This window comes from Simochromis diagramma, unplaced genomic scaffold (genome assembly GCF_900408965.1).
Source record: "Simochromis diagramma unplaced genomic scaffold, fSimDia1.1 OVJJ01000026.1, whole genome shotgun sequence".
In the NCBI taxonomy this organism is placed as follows: domain Eukaryota; kingdom Metazoa; phylum Chordata; class Actinopteri; order Cichliformes; family Cichlidae; genus Simochromis; species Simochromis diagramma.
This window is the reverse complement of record NW_024386985.1, coordinates 476,930-493,463: the sequence shown is the minus strand read 5'-3', so window position 1 is coordinate 493,463 and position 16,534 is coordinate 476,930. Positions and strand designations below refer to the sequence as shown.

Sequence of the window (16,534 nt, the reverse complement as noted above, 5' to 3'; positions counted from 1 at the left end):
TAATTAACCACTTCCTGTGGGCAAGCCTCCATTTCTAGGCTCCAGTATCTCACCTGCTCAAGTCTGCCCACCTGTGAATATTACTCTGTTGTCTTGTACCACAGCAAATTAAAACAATAGCCCAGGAAACATATGAATTTTAAAATGATAATTTATTTTGGACATTACCTAATAGGACTATCAAAATAAAAATAATATAAATCAAAATATGATTTTATACAAACTGAAATGCTAGTAGTATTTAAACAAAAGAAATAATGTGCAAATAGAAAAAACTTAAAATGGATTCTTTCCATAAGGTAAAAAAAGCTTCAAGTTAAATCAAAAAGATTTTATTTTTAAGTTTCCAAAAGTTTACAGATGACTTAGTTTATGAATTCACAATTGCAATGGACATGCTCTAAAGTGAGGCTTGCTGTTGTTGCTTGCTGAAACTATTCTCTGTCATGATTATAGCTATTTGAAAGGTTCATGAGGCTCTTTCCTGGACAAACTAATTCATATGGCTTTGATTAATACAGAACAAAACAGAATTAGCAAAGATAATTACGAATCACAAATTTGGTTGCATATCATAGTCTTTTTAACTGAGGAGTGCTTTAATCTGGCAACTACCATAAAGACAGAGTAGTGGAGTACTGTATAAATGTTTGTCTTTCTAGAACATTCTCCTCTCTTCTACTTTGTTAGAGTCAACACTGGATTTTTGGTTACCTCCCTGTTTTTGCTCTGAAATGCACACTGTCACCTATGGGACCTTTTGTAGACCAGCAAGTGCCTTTATGAATCATACCCAATCAACAGGTGGACTCTATTCAACTTTTAGATATATCTGACAGATAACAGTATCAATGGAAACAGAATACACCTGAGCTCAATTTTTAGTTTCATGGTTGTAAATACTTATGTAAGTGTTATATGTATTTATTTGTTCCTTTGTTTGCTTGTTTGTTTGTTTTTTTATGGTTTTTATTTTAAATGCTTTTGCAAGAATATCACGCGAACTTCCAGGAGTTTTTATTTTTCTATTGCATTCTATTGGAAAGTGACCAATAGTGCCTTTTGACTATGCCAAAAGGAGTATTTAGACAGAGTGATTTAATTGTTTTTTCACAAAGGAAATTTAAAATATTTCATTTTTGCTCCAACTCAAATTTTAGTTGTTTTTTAACCTTGAAGTGGGTATAGAAATTTCTTTTTTCTCTTCTTTTGTCTACGTCTACAGTAATTTACTCTTATCACAAATATTGCTTTTCAGACTGGATGGCTGTAATCTCTCAGGAAAAAGCTGTGCAGCACTGTCCTCTGTTCTCAACTTCCAGTCCTCTAGTCTCAGAGAGCTGGACCTAAGTAACAACGACCTGCAGGATTTAGGAGTGAAGCTTTTCTCTGAAGGACTGAAAGATCCACATTGTAAACTGGAATCTCTCAGGTCAGGAATCTGGTATTTTTGCTGATCGTAACAAATTGAATTGTGTTAATACTTAAACAGCTAACCCTCACAGAATCACCAAATTACTTTTAACTTTTTCCTGTGGTGTTATGCTCTCCATAACTGTAGATTTTTTTTAATATTCAGATTTTCTGTTTGTTTGTATGTTTTATATTTCATAATAACAAGTGACTTCATACACATTTGATAGCTGACTAATAGTTGGCTGGGCTGAGTTCAGGGCTATTTTGTATTTGAGATATATTAATTCCCTTTTATTGTTATGAATTGTAGATATAGAATACATAATTCAGAAGACTGCAGGAAATGAAAAAAATGACCTAAAATTCCAATTCTTAAAACAAAATTGAAAATGGAAATAAATAAATATTTATAGGTCTTGTGTAGAACAAAGAAAAACCAAAGAAAGTACACAGGCCAAAGGACGGTAAGACTATTCTCACAGAAATGGGACATAATTTTGCCATACATATTTCTAAGGAATGTTTTTTTTTAGCATTGCACAATGCATGACACTTTATTGACATTATTATGCACAAAGACTGTCATGTTGCCTTCCTCTCTGTCTCTTTTTCTCCCTCTTGCTCTGTCCGTTCCTACTTCTCTCATCTCTGTCATCCAGATAGGGGATGGAATAGGGGAGACAGGAACAATGAGGAAATCTCCTCCAGCCTCCTCCTCCGGTGTTAATAAACACAGTTTATTAAATAGAGTTATATGAACAACAAAAAAGCGCATCACAATACACAGAACAGCAAGAAAACATACAGCAAAGAATGCAAAGCAAACCCTGGGGTGTTGAGCCTTTAAGTACAAACAGCAGAGACACAAAAAGACAGAAAAAACTGCTGGCGAGTGTACAAGTGGTATGAAGGTTCAATATAAATGTGCATAATGTTTGAGCTAAGTTGATGGGTCATATACAGTTTGAATATATAGGTTAAATGATTAACATGGCGATTCCAATATATAAAAATCTCCAGTGTAGGTTGATAGTGTATGTGACTATATTTGACTAGGTACACATGTCCAGTCTGTGTTGTAATCTGGATTGTATTCAGTGGTTGAGAGGAGGTAGCAGAAACACTCAGCAGGACAGTCAAAAACCCATGACCACACTGGTACTGGGAATTCCACAGTGCTTGTCCTGTAATAAACATACTCTTCATCAATCTTACAATGGCCGGTTAAACGTCTCTTATCACACAATATACCAGCATGTGCAGGATTTACAAGGGGATGTTCTGTCCTTACTGCTGCAATGAATAGGCCTGAACCCCCTCAACCAGATCATTAACTACTCTAGCTATAGATACGAACAATGGAATGGAGCAATCCTTAGCTAGGTGTGTTACATGGATGATATCAAGTTGTACGCCATGAAGTGAATGATACATTGATTCACTGATCCACACCACTAGGATGCACAGCATTGACATCTGAAAATCATTTGGACTGGAGATGTACTCTGACAGTAACAAAGAGAAGGGGGGTAGTCAGAACAGAGGGAATTGGACTATCAGAAAGCAGTAATGCAGACACTAAGGACAGTTTCTAGTACCTGGGAACCACAACCACCCAGATAATAAGACAAGTTCTGAGGAGTCAGCCGAATGGGAAGTACAAGATCTGGGCAATTAATACGTATGCCCTACCAGTGAGCAGATAATGAAATGGCTAAAGGAGGAGCTAAACCAAGCAGAGGAAGATGGCCCTAGTAACTATATAAAGTTATAGCAATATCAGGAAGAAGGAATATAAGAAGTTTGAGAAATACCATGGGATGAGAGAGGAGCTCACAGAGATATGGAAGATGAAGGCAAAAAGTGGTTTCTATAGTAATCGGAGCAGTCGGGGCAGCGACCTCCAAACTGGATGAGTGGCTTCTGAGGATCCCATTTACAAGTGTTGGGGAGTAACGGAATACATGTACTGGTGTTGCGTATTTAAAATTTAAAAAATGAGTAACTGTATTCCATTACAGTTACCGTTTAAAAAGGTGGCATTAAGAATACAGTTACTTTGTTGAAATAAATGGATTATGCGGCGGTATTTTCCTGTTTGATATGTTCGGCTATGCCCTCTCTATTTCTGGTAATTCCACGCCGGTGTAAACCCAAACAAAACACGCGTTAAGAGGCTCTAATGCCTGTGTATCAATCTCATGGCCCATGCCATCCCTGCTTGCTGCCCGCATAATGACGTGAAGAAATGTTTTTAAAAGTTATTATTCAAAAATTATTTAATATGAAGACAATAGGCAGAGTGCTACAGGCATAGCCCTAAAGAATGTAGCCTCATGGGCAGTGTAGTCCATGCTGCAGGGAGAATGGACTGCCATACCCGTGATGTGTCTGTGAGCGAGGGAGAGAGAAAAAGGAAAGTGGAAAAGTACGAGATGGAAGAATGTAAATATAATAATAGCAACCACTGCAGCCAAAAATAGTGCCTTACGAGCCCAGTTGTAAGCTATTAAGACTCGACTGTACACTGTGTTCGTGTTTTCCTACGAAACAATAAGTTCCGTTGGAGCAGCCTTTCAACGCCTCTCTCTGTCTCTAGCAAAGTTCACCCAGACAAGACAATAAACACCGAACCCGTCGTATTAGCCAGAGGTCCCTTTTAAAGAAACAGCAGGACTGAAGTTCCAGAAGGTTGATTCTGTTAATCTGGATGTAGTGTTTTCAGTGGGAGAAGCATTTTAGTCTCAGCTGACTGCAGGCTTCATGTACTATAAGTAGTACATGTGCATACTGACAAGAACTAGCAAATACAATAGGCAAAGAAAAAAACAAACAAAAAAAATAAAACCTTATAGTACCTCATTATCATAATAAAAGTTGACACAACTTGTATTATGTGTTCTAAATTGTTGCTGCTATAAAGAAATCTAAAATTAACTAAATACATGGCAATTAATCTTAAAAAAAAAAAAAAAAAAGCAAGGAGCACAGGACCAAAAAAAGTGTTCACATATCAATTGTTCTGTCTGCAGTCTATCAGGCTGTCTGATTACAGAGGAAGGCTGTACTTCTCTGGCCTCAGCTCTGAGCTCTAATCCCTCCCATCTGAGAGAGCTGGACCTGAGCTACAACCACCCAGGTGACTCAGGAATAAATCTCCTTTTGGCTGGACTGAAGGATCCATGCTGGAGACTGGACACACTCAGGTATGGAGAGAATGTCTGATAGAGAAGGAAGAATATACTTTCCTCAGGGAATGATAGAGTAATCTGATTCTGAAATGTTTTCTCTGTTGTTCACTCAGTTCCTTTTTCTCATGTGTGTTACAAATGTTACAAAGTTTGTTCTTTGATCACAACAGAAACACTAGTCTAGTTTAATGATAATGAGATATTTATGTTGTGGAACTCCAGGAGTTTCTCCGGGAACAATAATAACTGTTTTTCTTGTTGCCATTTATTGACTTTTTGGATTATTTCAAATAAACAAAAAATAATGTGTAAATAATCACAAAATGCTTTATTTGCAAGCATATTTACATGTCCCTCATGACTGTTTGCACAGTTTAGCTGAATATCAAATATAAGAAATATATATAAATATATTCGAATTACTACGAAACATTTAGCATTAATGTGTTAATTTACATACCTACTTTAAATAATAATACATTTACTTCTAAAAGAATTGTACAACTTATCTCTGAAATTCCAATATTTCCACACGATCTCCAATGCAATTCTATTTAAGCTACTGGTCCTCGGTCGGTAAACCAGTGTTTTGAGTTCTGGTGTTAGTCTGTATTACGGTTTTTGTTCTGATTGTCTAGTACTGCTGTTTTGGTTATTACTATCTGGTGTTTCGGTTTTATTCTTGTTCAGAGTTTAGCTCTTAGGTTTTGATTCCGTGCTCATTCCTGTTCTGTGTCTTCCTTGGCACTCTTGTCTCTGTGGTCTCTCTTCTGTTTCTGTGCCTTCCTGTATGCCTGGTGTCTTAACCCTGGAGAAGATTAAGTCTGTTCAGTTTTATCTCCGTATGTTGTGTGCTTGGTGTCAAACCTGTTATGTCTATGTCTCTGTGTCAAGTCTGCTTTTGTCTTGTGCTTCCTGTTTTGCCCTCCCCCCGTCTCATCTGTGTAATTCGTGTCAGCCATGTCTCCCAGCTGCTTCCTCTTGGTACTGTTCACCTCTTGTATTTGGTGTCTGCGTCTTCCCCTGCTCATCGTTGCGTCATACCCTCATACTCGCCTGTGTGTTCTGTTCCAAGCTCTGTTTCTAGCCTTATCACTTTAGTTTTCTGTTTTGATTTATGCCAGTAATAAAGCTGAGTTCTTTGAGTTTACGTTTCGTCTCCACAAGTCTGCATAAGGGTCCCTCTTTCCTGCCTGCTGCACACAGCACACAACATGTCAACTGTCTTATTTTAAGTTTTTTTAAACCAGATGAAACTTGTCAGGATCAGTACTTGAACTCTGTTATTTGCATAAAGGATAGTGTGTGGTGGACCACCAGGTGGCTCCACTCACACCCAAGTTGAAGGGAAGTGCTGGGGTGGAGATTTTGGCGCTTACTGTATGTGAGGTTGTTCAGAGTCAGTTAATAAAGTTGGAGTGAGACACTGAAACCTCTCCGGTCGTTATTGCATACCTCCACAAGTGTACAATTGTATAGGAAAAAATAAGTAATAATCTTTTCATGCCCTAATTGCAATGTGGCATTACTGTGTTAGCAAAATATAGAGTTACTGCTGTTATTAACCATCATCAATCATCAATTCTCTTGCATTTTTTACTGCAACAAGGTTGAATAACTGTAACATGGTTGAATCTTTGATGGTCTTTTTTGAGTTGGTCTTGCACTTAAGTATAAAATGTCTGAAATAATTTTTAAGCTTTTTTTTGCAACATATTTCCAGATGAGGGCATGACAGAATCAGCACAGGGGCAAAGAACACAAAAGGAAATGCAGACCCAGAGAAAAGGGAAAATATTAGTAGAAGTGAATGCGAGGGATGGAATAGACTGTGACTCAGGAAAAAAGAAAACAAAAGAGTAGCTGCAAAAAACCAGAAAGATCCAGGATCAGTCCAAATCATTAGCAGCTTGATCAATGTATGGATTCAAGTTTAGTGTGAAAATGTTGGACTGTTCCTTTATCAGTGTCTAACAATAAGTGTATTCAATTCAATTTTCAATTCAGTTTTATTTATACAGTGCCAAATCACAGCAATAGTTGCCTCAAGGTGCTTTATATTGTAAGGTAGACCCTAGAATAATCCCCCCGCCCCCCAAATAGTATGATGATGATTTAATGCAGAGAGGTCTACTAACAGGGAGCAATGTAATGTCCATGGCTGTATCCCAATTCAGGGTCTGCAGCCTTAAAGTACGCAGCTTTAACGGTCCACAAGGGCCGCGTACTCAAAGACTGCTAAGGCCGGAAGTGCGAGGCTTGCGAAATGGGACGGTCTAGCCTCCGTCGCACTGCCCAGGTTGCCTAGCAACCATGATACTAACAGCTGGAAACGTTTCATACAGCATTGTTTGACAGAAATGAAGGAGAAATCTTTTGTTCATTTGTTTGTTTGTTTCTACATGAGCTTTGATCATTCTCTGTAAGATTAAGGTCAGCTATTGAAGGGCGTATATTTTAAAGTAAAGGCTTTAAAACCAAGTTAGTACAAACGTCACTAATGTCACATAACTTTGCCGACATGTGGCCAACAGTAATGTTTTAATGTTCTTCGTTATTAAACATTTGCACATAAATAAGTGACATAATATTCAGTACTTACTTAAAGCTTACTCTTCGGGCGCCCCTCATCTGCTGTTTTTTTTCGGCAAAATTATCCACATCCACCGCCACGCTATGCATTCTGGGATATGTTGGGCCAGGAAGTCTACACCGCCACATCCTTAAAATTCAGGGAAATGAAGGACGCATTTGAGAGCCGCATTTTGAGCAGCCTTCGAATTGGGACAGCCTTCGTCGCGTCGCTGTGACGTAATAGGCCTTAAAATGCGGCCTTTAAGGCTGCAGACCCTGAATTGGGATACAGCCCATGTGTGCATGCTGAAAGAGACTGTGCTGGTCTGACCCTCCTCCTCCTTTCAGGGTGGAGCCTGCTGGAGTCCAATGGTTGACACGAGGGCTGAAGAAGTGTAAGTGTGTTTTTAATGTGAAATATGAAAACAAAGCAGCACACATTCAACCTCTTCAAAATGTCACATCACTCATTCACATCTCTGATGTCGGGACTCATGATCAAAGTGTCAATCAATGAACAGATGATGGATCAATAACTGCAGCTGGATTGTGTTTGTTCTCTCCATCAGATTCCTGTCAACTCACAATCGACACAAACACAGTACACACAAATCTCCAACTGTCTGACAACTACAGGACAGTGACACATGCGGAGGAGGTTCAGTCATATCCTGATCATGCAGACAGATTTGATGTTTGGCCTCAGCTGCTGTGTAGTAATGAACTGACTGGTCGCTGTTACTGGGAGGTCGAGTGGAGTGGAAGAGTTGACATGTCAGTGAGTTACAGAAGAATCAGAAGGAAAGGAGACAGTTATGACTGTGTGTTTGGATACAATGATCAGTCCTGGAGTCTGAACTGCACTGATAATGGTCCTGATTCTGTCTGTCACGCTAACAGTCGAACATCCATCTCCTCCTCCTCTGTCTCTAATAGAGTAGCAGTGTATGTGGACTGTCCTGCTGGCACTCTGTCCTTCTACAGAGTCTCCTCTGACACTCTGATCCACGTCCACACCTTCAACAACACATTCACTGAACTTCTTTATCCTTCATTTTATTTCTTTCCTTGTGCCTCAGTGCGTCTGTGCTGAGTTGAGAGTAAAGAGTGTCCTCCTGTTAGAGAAACACTCTGACTTTATAGCTGATAGTTCAGTCTGTACATGTCTGTTTCTTTCACTCAGAAACACATTTTCAGATTCATGGATTCAATGAGTTGATGACGTTTCTAAATGATTTCTTGTAAACTTCTTCCTCTTCATTCCTTTAAAGATGGAACTATGATTATTCCAGGATCCACGTTTTTTTTTTCCACTCAAAGCTTCACAGTCAATATCAGTAGGTTGTGTTTCTCTGAAGCTCAGTTCACAACCAGATCCTCTGCATTTTCAATAGGTCTGAGCTCATGAAAATGAATACAAATGTTTGATTTCTCTTTCTTAATGTGATTTTTCCATAATTCTTAAATAAGCGGACATCCAATAGTACTCAGTGTATAAAATATTCAAGACATTCAGCGTCTCTCATGTTTCTGTCATTTTATAAAATCAACTGCTTTTAAAAACTTATCCAATCAAAGAAACATGGACTGTCACTAACATCTCCTTGAACTCTTCATCAGTGGTGATTTGTCACCCTCTCCTGCTGAGAAGATGAATTGCATGGTGTCAATTTAATTAACACACATGACACGAAGTGTTTTTAAATCTACCTTTTCTAATTGTTCGCAAATATTTATTCACTTGAATTCAATTTTATTTATATCGTGACAAATCAAAACAGCAGTCGCACCTACAATAATACCTGCAGAGAAAAACCCGAAAATCATATGACCCCCTATGAGCAAGCACTTTGGCGAACATGGGAAGGAAAAACTGATTTTAACATGAAGAAACCTCTGGCAGAACCAGGCTCAGGGAGGGGCGATCATCTGCTGCGACCAGTTGGGGTGAGAGACGGAAGACAGGATAAATGACATGCACTGGAAGACAGACAGAGATTAATAACAAGCGTGGTTCAGTGCAGAGAGGTCTATTAACATATAGTGATTGAGAAAGGTGACAGAAGAAAAACTCAATGCATCATGGGAATCCCCCGGCAGCCTACCTCTATTGCAGCATAACTAAGGGAGGATTCAGGGTCACCTGGTCCAGCCCTAACTATATGCTTTACCAAAAAGGAAAGTTTTAAGCATAATCTTAAAAGTAGAGATAGTGTCTGTGTCCCGAATCCAAACTGGAAGCTGGTTCGACAGAAGAGGGGCCTGAAAACTGAAGGCTCTCCCTCCCATTCTACTTTTAAATACTCTAGCAACAACAAGTAGGCCTGCAGTCTGATAGTGAAGTGCTCTAATGGGGTGATATGGTACTATAAGGTCATTAAGATAAGATGGGGCCTGATTATTTAAGACCTTGTATGTAAGGAGCGGGATTTTGAATTCAATTCTGGATTTAACAAGGAGCCTATGAAGGGAAGCCAATACAGGAGAAATATGCTCTCTCTATCTAGTCCCTGTCAGTACTCTTGCTGCAGCATTTTGGATTAACTGAAGGCTTTTCAGCGAGTTTTTTGGACATCCTGATAATAATGAATTACAGTAGTCCAGCCTGGAAGTAATAAATGCATGAACTAGTTTTTCAGCGTCACTCTGAGACAGGATATTTCAAATGGAACAAAGCAGTCCTAAATATCTGTTTAATATGTGCACCGAAGGAGATATCCTGGTCAAAAATGACTCCAAGGTTCCTCACAGTGTTACTGGAGGCCAAGGTCATGACATCAAGAGTAAAAAAAACGTTAGATACCATATTTCTAAGATTTTCAGGGCCGAGTACAATAACCCCAGCTTTATCTGAATTAAGAAGCAGAAAGTTAGCAGCCATCCAGGTCTTTATGTCTTTAAGAAATTCCTGCAGTTTAACTAATTGGTGTGTGTTATCTGGCCTCAGGGATAGATAGAGCTGGGTGTTATCGGCATAGCAGTGAAAATGTGTTATGTCTTTTGAGGATAATGCCTAAAAGAAGTATGCATAATTTACACAACTCTTAATTTACATAAACAAATTGGATTCTGATCGATAGATGTGATACAAACCACTGCAGCGCAGTACCTGTAATACCTACAGCATGCTCTAATCGCTCTAATAGAATATTAAGGTCGACGGTATCGAACGCTGCACTGAGGTCTAGCAGGACAGGCACAGAGATGAGTCCACTGTCAGAGGCCATAAGAAGATCATTTGTAACCTTTACTAAAGCTATTTTTTGTGCTGTGATGGGCTCTTTCCGACAGAAAATAGAGCAAGTGCAATCATATAAATATCTTGGGACTATAATAAATGAAAAACTGAACTTTGATGAGAATTGCAAATCGGCCTGTAAAAAGGGTCACCAGCGCCTTTACTGCCTCAGGAAACTTGCTCATTTCCACATTGACTAAAAAATTTTAACTTTGTTTTATCGTTCTTTTATTGAGTCTGTTTTATCTTTTTGTTTGGTAGCATGATTTGGTCAGACCTCTGTCACAGAGAAAAACTCACTGAATCAGATAGTGAGATGGTCCAGTCATCTGATAGGTGAGTAACAGTCCTGTTTAGCCTCCCTGTACACAGCAAAATCCGAAGTGTTGATGTGAGTTAAAATTACTGGTGTTAAAAATTTCGAGTTGAAAAGTGTTGGTTTGAGAGTTACAGTAACACTAACGGTGCTGAAAAAGCTCTGTAGCCGGAGTTATTTCAAAGAGTCAATACTATAACACTCATTTGGAGTTGATTTCCACATCCGGGTTTTTCGCGCTCATGGGCATGAAGGAGTCCGCCAGAAGTTTGCTGTCAAGATCGAGGAGGTTGTTCAGGTAAGAACTATACAACAAGACCTATGTTATTTTATCATTATTAAATATTGTAACTAACTAGCCTATAACATTATTTATCAGAAGCATGCAATATTTTCCTAATGTGGAGTGTATTCATCTGCGGTAAGAGATGGGATTCGTTAGCTTAGGTAGCTAAACTATCCTCTATAACAAGTTAATATTGCAGCGAAAATAAATGCGTGCTTAATATAATTCTCAATTCTAGTTAGTTCTAATGTCATAAGAGAAATGCTTTCCAGTGTTCAATGCTTATTAAATGAAACGAGGGAGGAGTTAGCTATCCTCTGGATATGTTAAATGTAATGTTAAAATTTGAATTTGTGGTAGCCTAGCTGGCAGCTAAGACAAATGCGTTTAGCCCACTGCTTTTAAGGGAAGCGAACATTCGCCTCAGAAATATCCTATTTAAAAGTGAACTAAACAATCACATGGAGACGTTCAAGTCAAGTTTTGGAAAGCGTCAAGATAGGCTAATTACACGTGCTACCAGCGAGTTTAGCAGTAGCCTAGCCTACAAATCTTTGAAGTGGCAGGGGGTTATGGAATTCTGTTAGATGTTAGTGACCAAGCAAGGCGCGCTGCGTTTGTGCATGGATTGCTTGCTAACGGTTAGGATATATCATACATGTTGTAGTAGGGCTGCTCAATTAATCGAATTTTAATCACGATTACGATCTGGGCTTTCAACGATCATTAAAAATGACTGAGCCGATTATTAGCCCATCCCTCGTGCTTTACTCTCGCGCTGCTCCGTGTGGCAAATCGAGCGCACCTCTCTGCATTTCGAACACGTGTCACAACAATTAAGAGGACCCGAGGGAAGCTCGGAAAGCTAAGCAGAAGTTATTTGGAGAGGAGAGTGACTGCCGTTGGTTGAAAAGAGAGGTAAAAAAAACTTCAGTGGTGTGGAAACATTATGGGTTCGCGGAGTCAGACGTGGATCAAGTAGACATAGTGTGTAAACTTTGCTACAGTGTTGTAGCTGCACCACAGAGCAACACTGCAACGTTCACTAAACATAGATGTTTACATTTTCATTTATTTTTTATATTGCAAACATTTGCACTGTTATCAGTATTTGCACACTATTTTATATTATTTTTTGACAATCTTTAAAGTCATTATTCAACACATTGTTATTGTTAAATAAATATCGTCAAATAATCGAGATCTCAATTTCAGTGAAAATAATCGTGATTATCATTTTTGCCATAATCGAGCAGCCCTATGTTGTAGTAGGCCTAATCTAAGGGAACATTTTCCCCTTTTCTACAGTTTTAGTGAAATAGGCTACCATCCAGTGTTTAAGACAAAGCGGTATAACGACTGAGGGTCGTTGACGTCGCCTCCACTGATAATCCTAGCATGTCGTGTCACAAAACAACCACCACAAAGTAGCAACTAGCCAGACGGCTGTGCATGTGTCAGAAACTCCCGATATAAATGTAAGACTTGCACTCATTAATTTACAGTATAAGGGATATTTGTTGTCATAAGTGAAAGCGTGATGAAGGCAGGTGTGCGTTCAACAGGAAATTTTATGTGGATTATCATCCTGACATGGTTTAAACAGAGATGCTTTTCCCCAAGTAGGCTACAGCGATTTACTCGCAACATAGCAGAACTAAGTATCTAGCCTGCGTGCAGACGAGAAGATCGCCGTTGTCGTCTTATAAACATGTGGATGGGTGGATAATTCATTGGATGCTATTTCTGTGTACCCAAGTTCAGCTATTTTAGTGCGCAGGGGGAAGCCAAATTATGTTCCTGAGGTTGAAGTGGTCTGTCACCCCTTCACAGATCATCACACAATGTATAGCCTAATATTTTCTTAAAGTTGTCCGGATTTGTTGCCACTTAAGCTATGGTTTAAATATATGGTAAAAAATATTCTGTGCCCCCTTCTCTCCACCAGGTGCTGTTGTAAGACATGTTGCTGAAAGTGAAATACCTCAATGTAAAGAAGTACATTAAATTGCACGCAGGATTCACTTATCTAGAATTCATCAGTGAAGGTAAGATAACCTGGCAGAACAAAATTTGTTGCACATGTATCAGTTCATCATGTTTGCATCTCATCTATTTAAAAAACGAATTAAATGTTAACACATTTTATTTTAATGTGTGACATTAAAAACAGTACAGAGCAGTAGGCCTAGGCCTATATTGTTGCTGCAGACTTGTCTAATTTAACCATTTTAAAGACAGGTAAAACAGCTGTTAATAAATATTAGCTAAATAAAAAAGTCAAAATTAGTTTTTAAAAAAGTTTTTCAGGCGTTTTAGGTGACATTATGCTTATCTTTTTGTAAAGCCAAAACCAAGTTTGGACTTCCGGATGCTGCTGACCTTGATATTTTCGATGAAACTGACACAGCTGTCGAAGAAGACATTTTTCTGGAGTTACTGGAGGCCCAACCAGACCTATGCCTGACAATACGTGAAAAGATTTCAGATGAAGGTAAATGTTATCATAACTTAAATTTTCAGAGTATAGCCCACTCAATGTAGAGCCAAGTTCTTTTGCTCTTGATGCAGATGACATTGACCTGTCTTCATGCAATATACATGACAGTGGACAGGGCTGGGTCATATTTGTATAGAATGTTGTCTGAACATGAACATTGAAATTGTGTTATTAATGGCATTGTGGAGTAGCCTAAAGAAAGTTAACCAAATCATCTCTCCCAAAGATTTTTGTCCTTTAGCTCATTCCACACCATCCTCCTCGGATACATTATCTTCCCTCACGGACACTATATCACTTTCATCAAGTGACAGTGACCTCAGGGAAAAGGGCATTCCTGCAGGCCGCAGTAGATCCAGCAAAGACAGTTCTGCACCAAATGTTTCTGTGTCAGAGGCTGCAAAAGAGGTAATTGAGAACAGAAAATGTCTTTTGTATTTTTGAGTTGACACCATTTATACTGTAGATTGTTATACAAATTGAAATTCAAAACATGGTGGTTCCCAACTTGCCCTGTATGAAAAAATGTTAGTAGAAGTTAGTGCTTCTTGCTAGATATGTCTTTCACAGGTTTGTTGACATTCCTCTAAACTTTCACCTTTACTGACAAACAAGTTTTTATTGTTATTATTTTCCCTTTTATATGAGCAGATGGTTAAAAATGCCTTGACTAGGAAACCTGGTGGAGAGGAAATTCTTGAAGAATACAATGCCGAAAATTCACTGAGCCACCGCACCCGGCGGCAGCTTGTTAACATATTGGCAAGTGATATGACTGAGAGACATGGGTAAGAGTAATAGTACCTAATAAAAAAGTAAAGATGGGCCATATGGAATATTCTTGTAATGTATACTGCAGTAAAGACACATACTTCTGATTTAACATTGTCAATTGTATTTCCTCTATAGCAGAATTCCCTCCCGTAAGCAAAAGGAGAAATATGCCCTTGGAATAATTACACTCTTTCCCTCATTGAAGGATCCATTTTCTCCAAACGGCTATGTAAGTCATGCAGTGATTGTAAAACAGCACATTATTTAGTTTTCATCATGGAATAATTACATCAGCTAAATGATTTAAAAGAAAAATCTTAATTCCTCTTTCGTAATAACTATTGTCATAAAACTGTATTGAAATTGTGGATGTTGTTTAACATGTATTGCACCTGTTACATGATAATAGTCCTTGGGTTTCTTTTGCTGAATCTGCAAAGTCTGTAAGATCGCATTTGATGTTTATTTTTCATCTATGTTTAAATGTGACAGGAGCATTTCTACGACGGAGTGAAAGGCACTGGATATGTAGCGTGGCGCCTCAAAACCATGTCCAGGTCTACAACCAAACGGCCAGTGAAGGAAGTCCCAGTGCATCAAGAACAAGGGCCTAAGCGCAGAAGATTAGCAACCACATTGCCTCAGCAACTTGATGGAGATGCCTGCAAGGAGGCCATCTCATTTCTTGTTCACTCTCCTGATGAAGCAAGTGTATTTCAGAAGATGAAAATGACGTTCCAACATCGCCAGGATCTGGTGCATGATCCACAAAGAACTGCAGATGTCTTCAAAACATTTCCACGCTTTTTGGATGTCAAAGGACTAGTAAGTCAAATCACTTGATATTTTCAACTGTTAATCCTTTTTTTTTTGTTTTGCTGATGTGGATGGCAACAGTAAAAGATGTGATCATTGGTCATCCCAGTCAGGCTATATCCCATATTGGTCAAAATCACATTGCAATGTAAACAATGTTGAGCACTGTCTTTATGTCCTGTGTGTATGATGAACAGGTCAATCAAGACTTCCTGCTGCTGTTTGGTGCTGAAACAGCCACCAAGTTGCTTGAGAAGTGGGACATGTCATTCAAGCCAAAGGTTATTAAAGAAGCCAAACAGCTGACTCAGTCAACTGACCTGTGTCGTTTGATAAAAGCTGCTGAGAAACCAACAGAGAGTGATGCAAATGGTAGGCGTCGCACCATGCTTGTTTGATTTTAATAATATTTATTTTTACCTGTCATTTTGAAATTGTTTTATAAATTCAACCATACACAGACTGGGACAGTGACATGGCCTCTCTGCTGCTACTCCTTCAACTTTTGCCACCCACAGCTGGACGAAAGAGGAGAACCAAAATAAGTCCAACTGATGCAGCACACAAAATGGTGCACTTTCACAAGGTAAATATGTTGTCTCACTTTTTAAAATCCTACAAAACACTTTTTCAGTTTTTGCACTTTTTAGTTTTCCTCTCCATGAAGTATGTGTCTTAGTATTTTGTAATAAGTTAGCAAGGCACATAATGTCAAACTGAATGAATGGTTCATACTCAGCAAGTATAAGCTAGGCCTATATGTCAATATCTCATTTGTTTTTAGTCATGCTGCAGCATTGATGAACACTTGCAAGCAAGAGATGGTAAACAACCATACATCCTCGCTGTTGGTCGAACCCAGAACAGCATTGACACCTTCTACATCGCAGTGGACAAACAGCTCATCCCCTGCCAAGCCACCAGCTCACTCAGTGCTTTTGATGAACTTTTCAAATCCCACTACGTGTTCAACTTATCTTACGACGAGTCACTGGTTCATCTCTACAGTTTTGTGCAGACCACCATATTCAACATTGATGCCACCTCAACAGATGAGTCACCACGTGTTCGTGAGTTGCGTGCCAAAATGTTGAATGAGAACCATGTTTAAATGTTTTATCTGTCAAACTGCATAGCACCAGTCAGGCTTTGATAAGTCATTTGCGACTAGGTCACAGTTTTTATCCAAGCACCAAATTTAAGTTGGCTTGTTCACAAGATGGTTGCAGCCGTCAGTTCACTACATATTCTGGTTTAAAAAAACATTTAAATAGTGTTCATGATGAAGATTGTTGTCAAAGTGGTGATGCAGAACCCTCAGAGTCATTTCAAGCTGATTTTGACAGATTACAAGATACAGACATAGCAGTTGCAGGAACAAGTGTTACTCAGAGCCTAGAGGTTGGGTGTTCTGAAAACAATG

General features: G+C 38.8%; 2 protein-coding genes across 4 annotated transcripts in view; both read left to right on the top strand.

Moving 5' to 3' along the window:
- Window positions 1-8,694, top strand: part of LOC120738980 — a 31,496-nt gene extending 22,802 nt beyond the window's left edge. The window contains exons 7-10 of the mRNA XM_040040601.1: window positions 1,259-1,432; window positions 4,449-4,622; window positions 7,530-7,576; window positions 7,751-8,694. Of these exons, the coding sequence (XP_039896535.1) occupies window positions 1,259-1,432; window positions 4,449-4,622; window positions 7,530-7,576; window positions 7,751-8,274 (919 nt within the window). The 3' untranslated portion in view covers window positions 8,275-8,694. The remainder of the gene's footprint in view (window positions 1-1,258; window positions 1,433-4,448; window positions 4,623-7,529; window positions 7,577-7,750) is intronic.
- A 2,078-nt stretch (window positions 8,695-10,772) lies between these two features.
- LOC120738624 lies at window positions 10,773-16,235 on the top strand. 3 transcript variants are annotated; one of them, XM_040039976.1, is made up of 10 exons: window positions 10,773-11,033; window positions 12,970-13,069; window positions 13,369-13,515; window positions 13,748-13,929; window positions 14,173-14,309; window positions 14,431-14,524; window positions 14,788-15,120; window positions 15,309-15,483; window positions 15,573-15,697; window positions 15,896-16,235. In XM_040039976.1, the coding sequence occupies exons 2-10, from the start codon at window positions 12,985-12,987 to the stop codon at window positions 16,220-16,222; spliced, it is 1,605 nt and encodes a 534-aa protein (XP_039895910.1). In that variant the 5' UTR covers window positions 10,773-11,033; window positions 12,970-12,984; the 3' UTR covers window positions 16,223-16,235. The 3 variants fall into 3 exon arrangements, with proteins under 3 accessions (XP_039895910.1, XP_039895911.1, XP_039895909.1); XM_040039977.1 differs by lacking the exon at window positions 10,773-11,033 and having other exon boundaries at window positions 12,241-13,069; window positions 14,434-14,524; XM_040039975.1 differs by lacking the exon at window positions 10,773-11,033 and having other exon boundaries at window positions 12,243-13,069.
- Window positions 16,236-16,534: the final 299 nt, after the last annotated feature.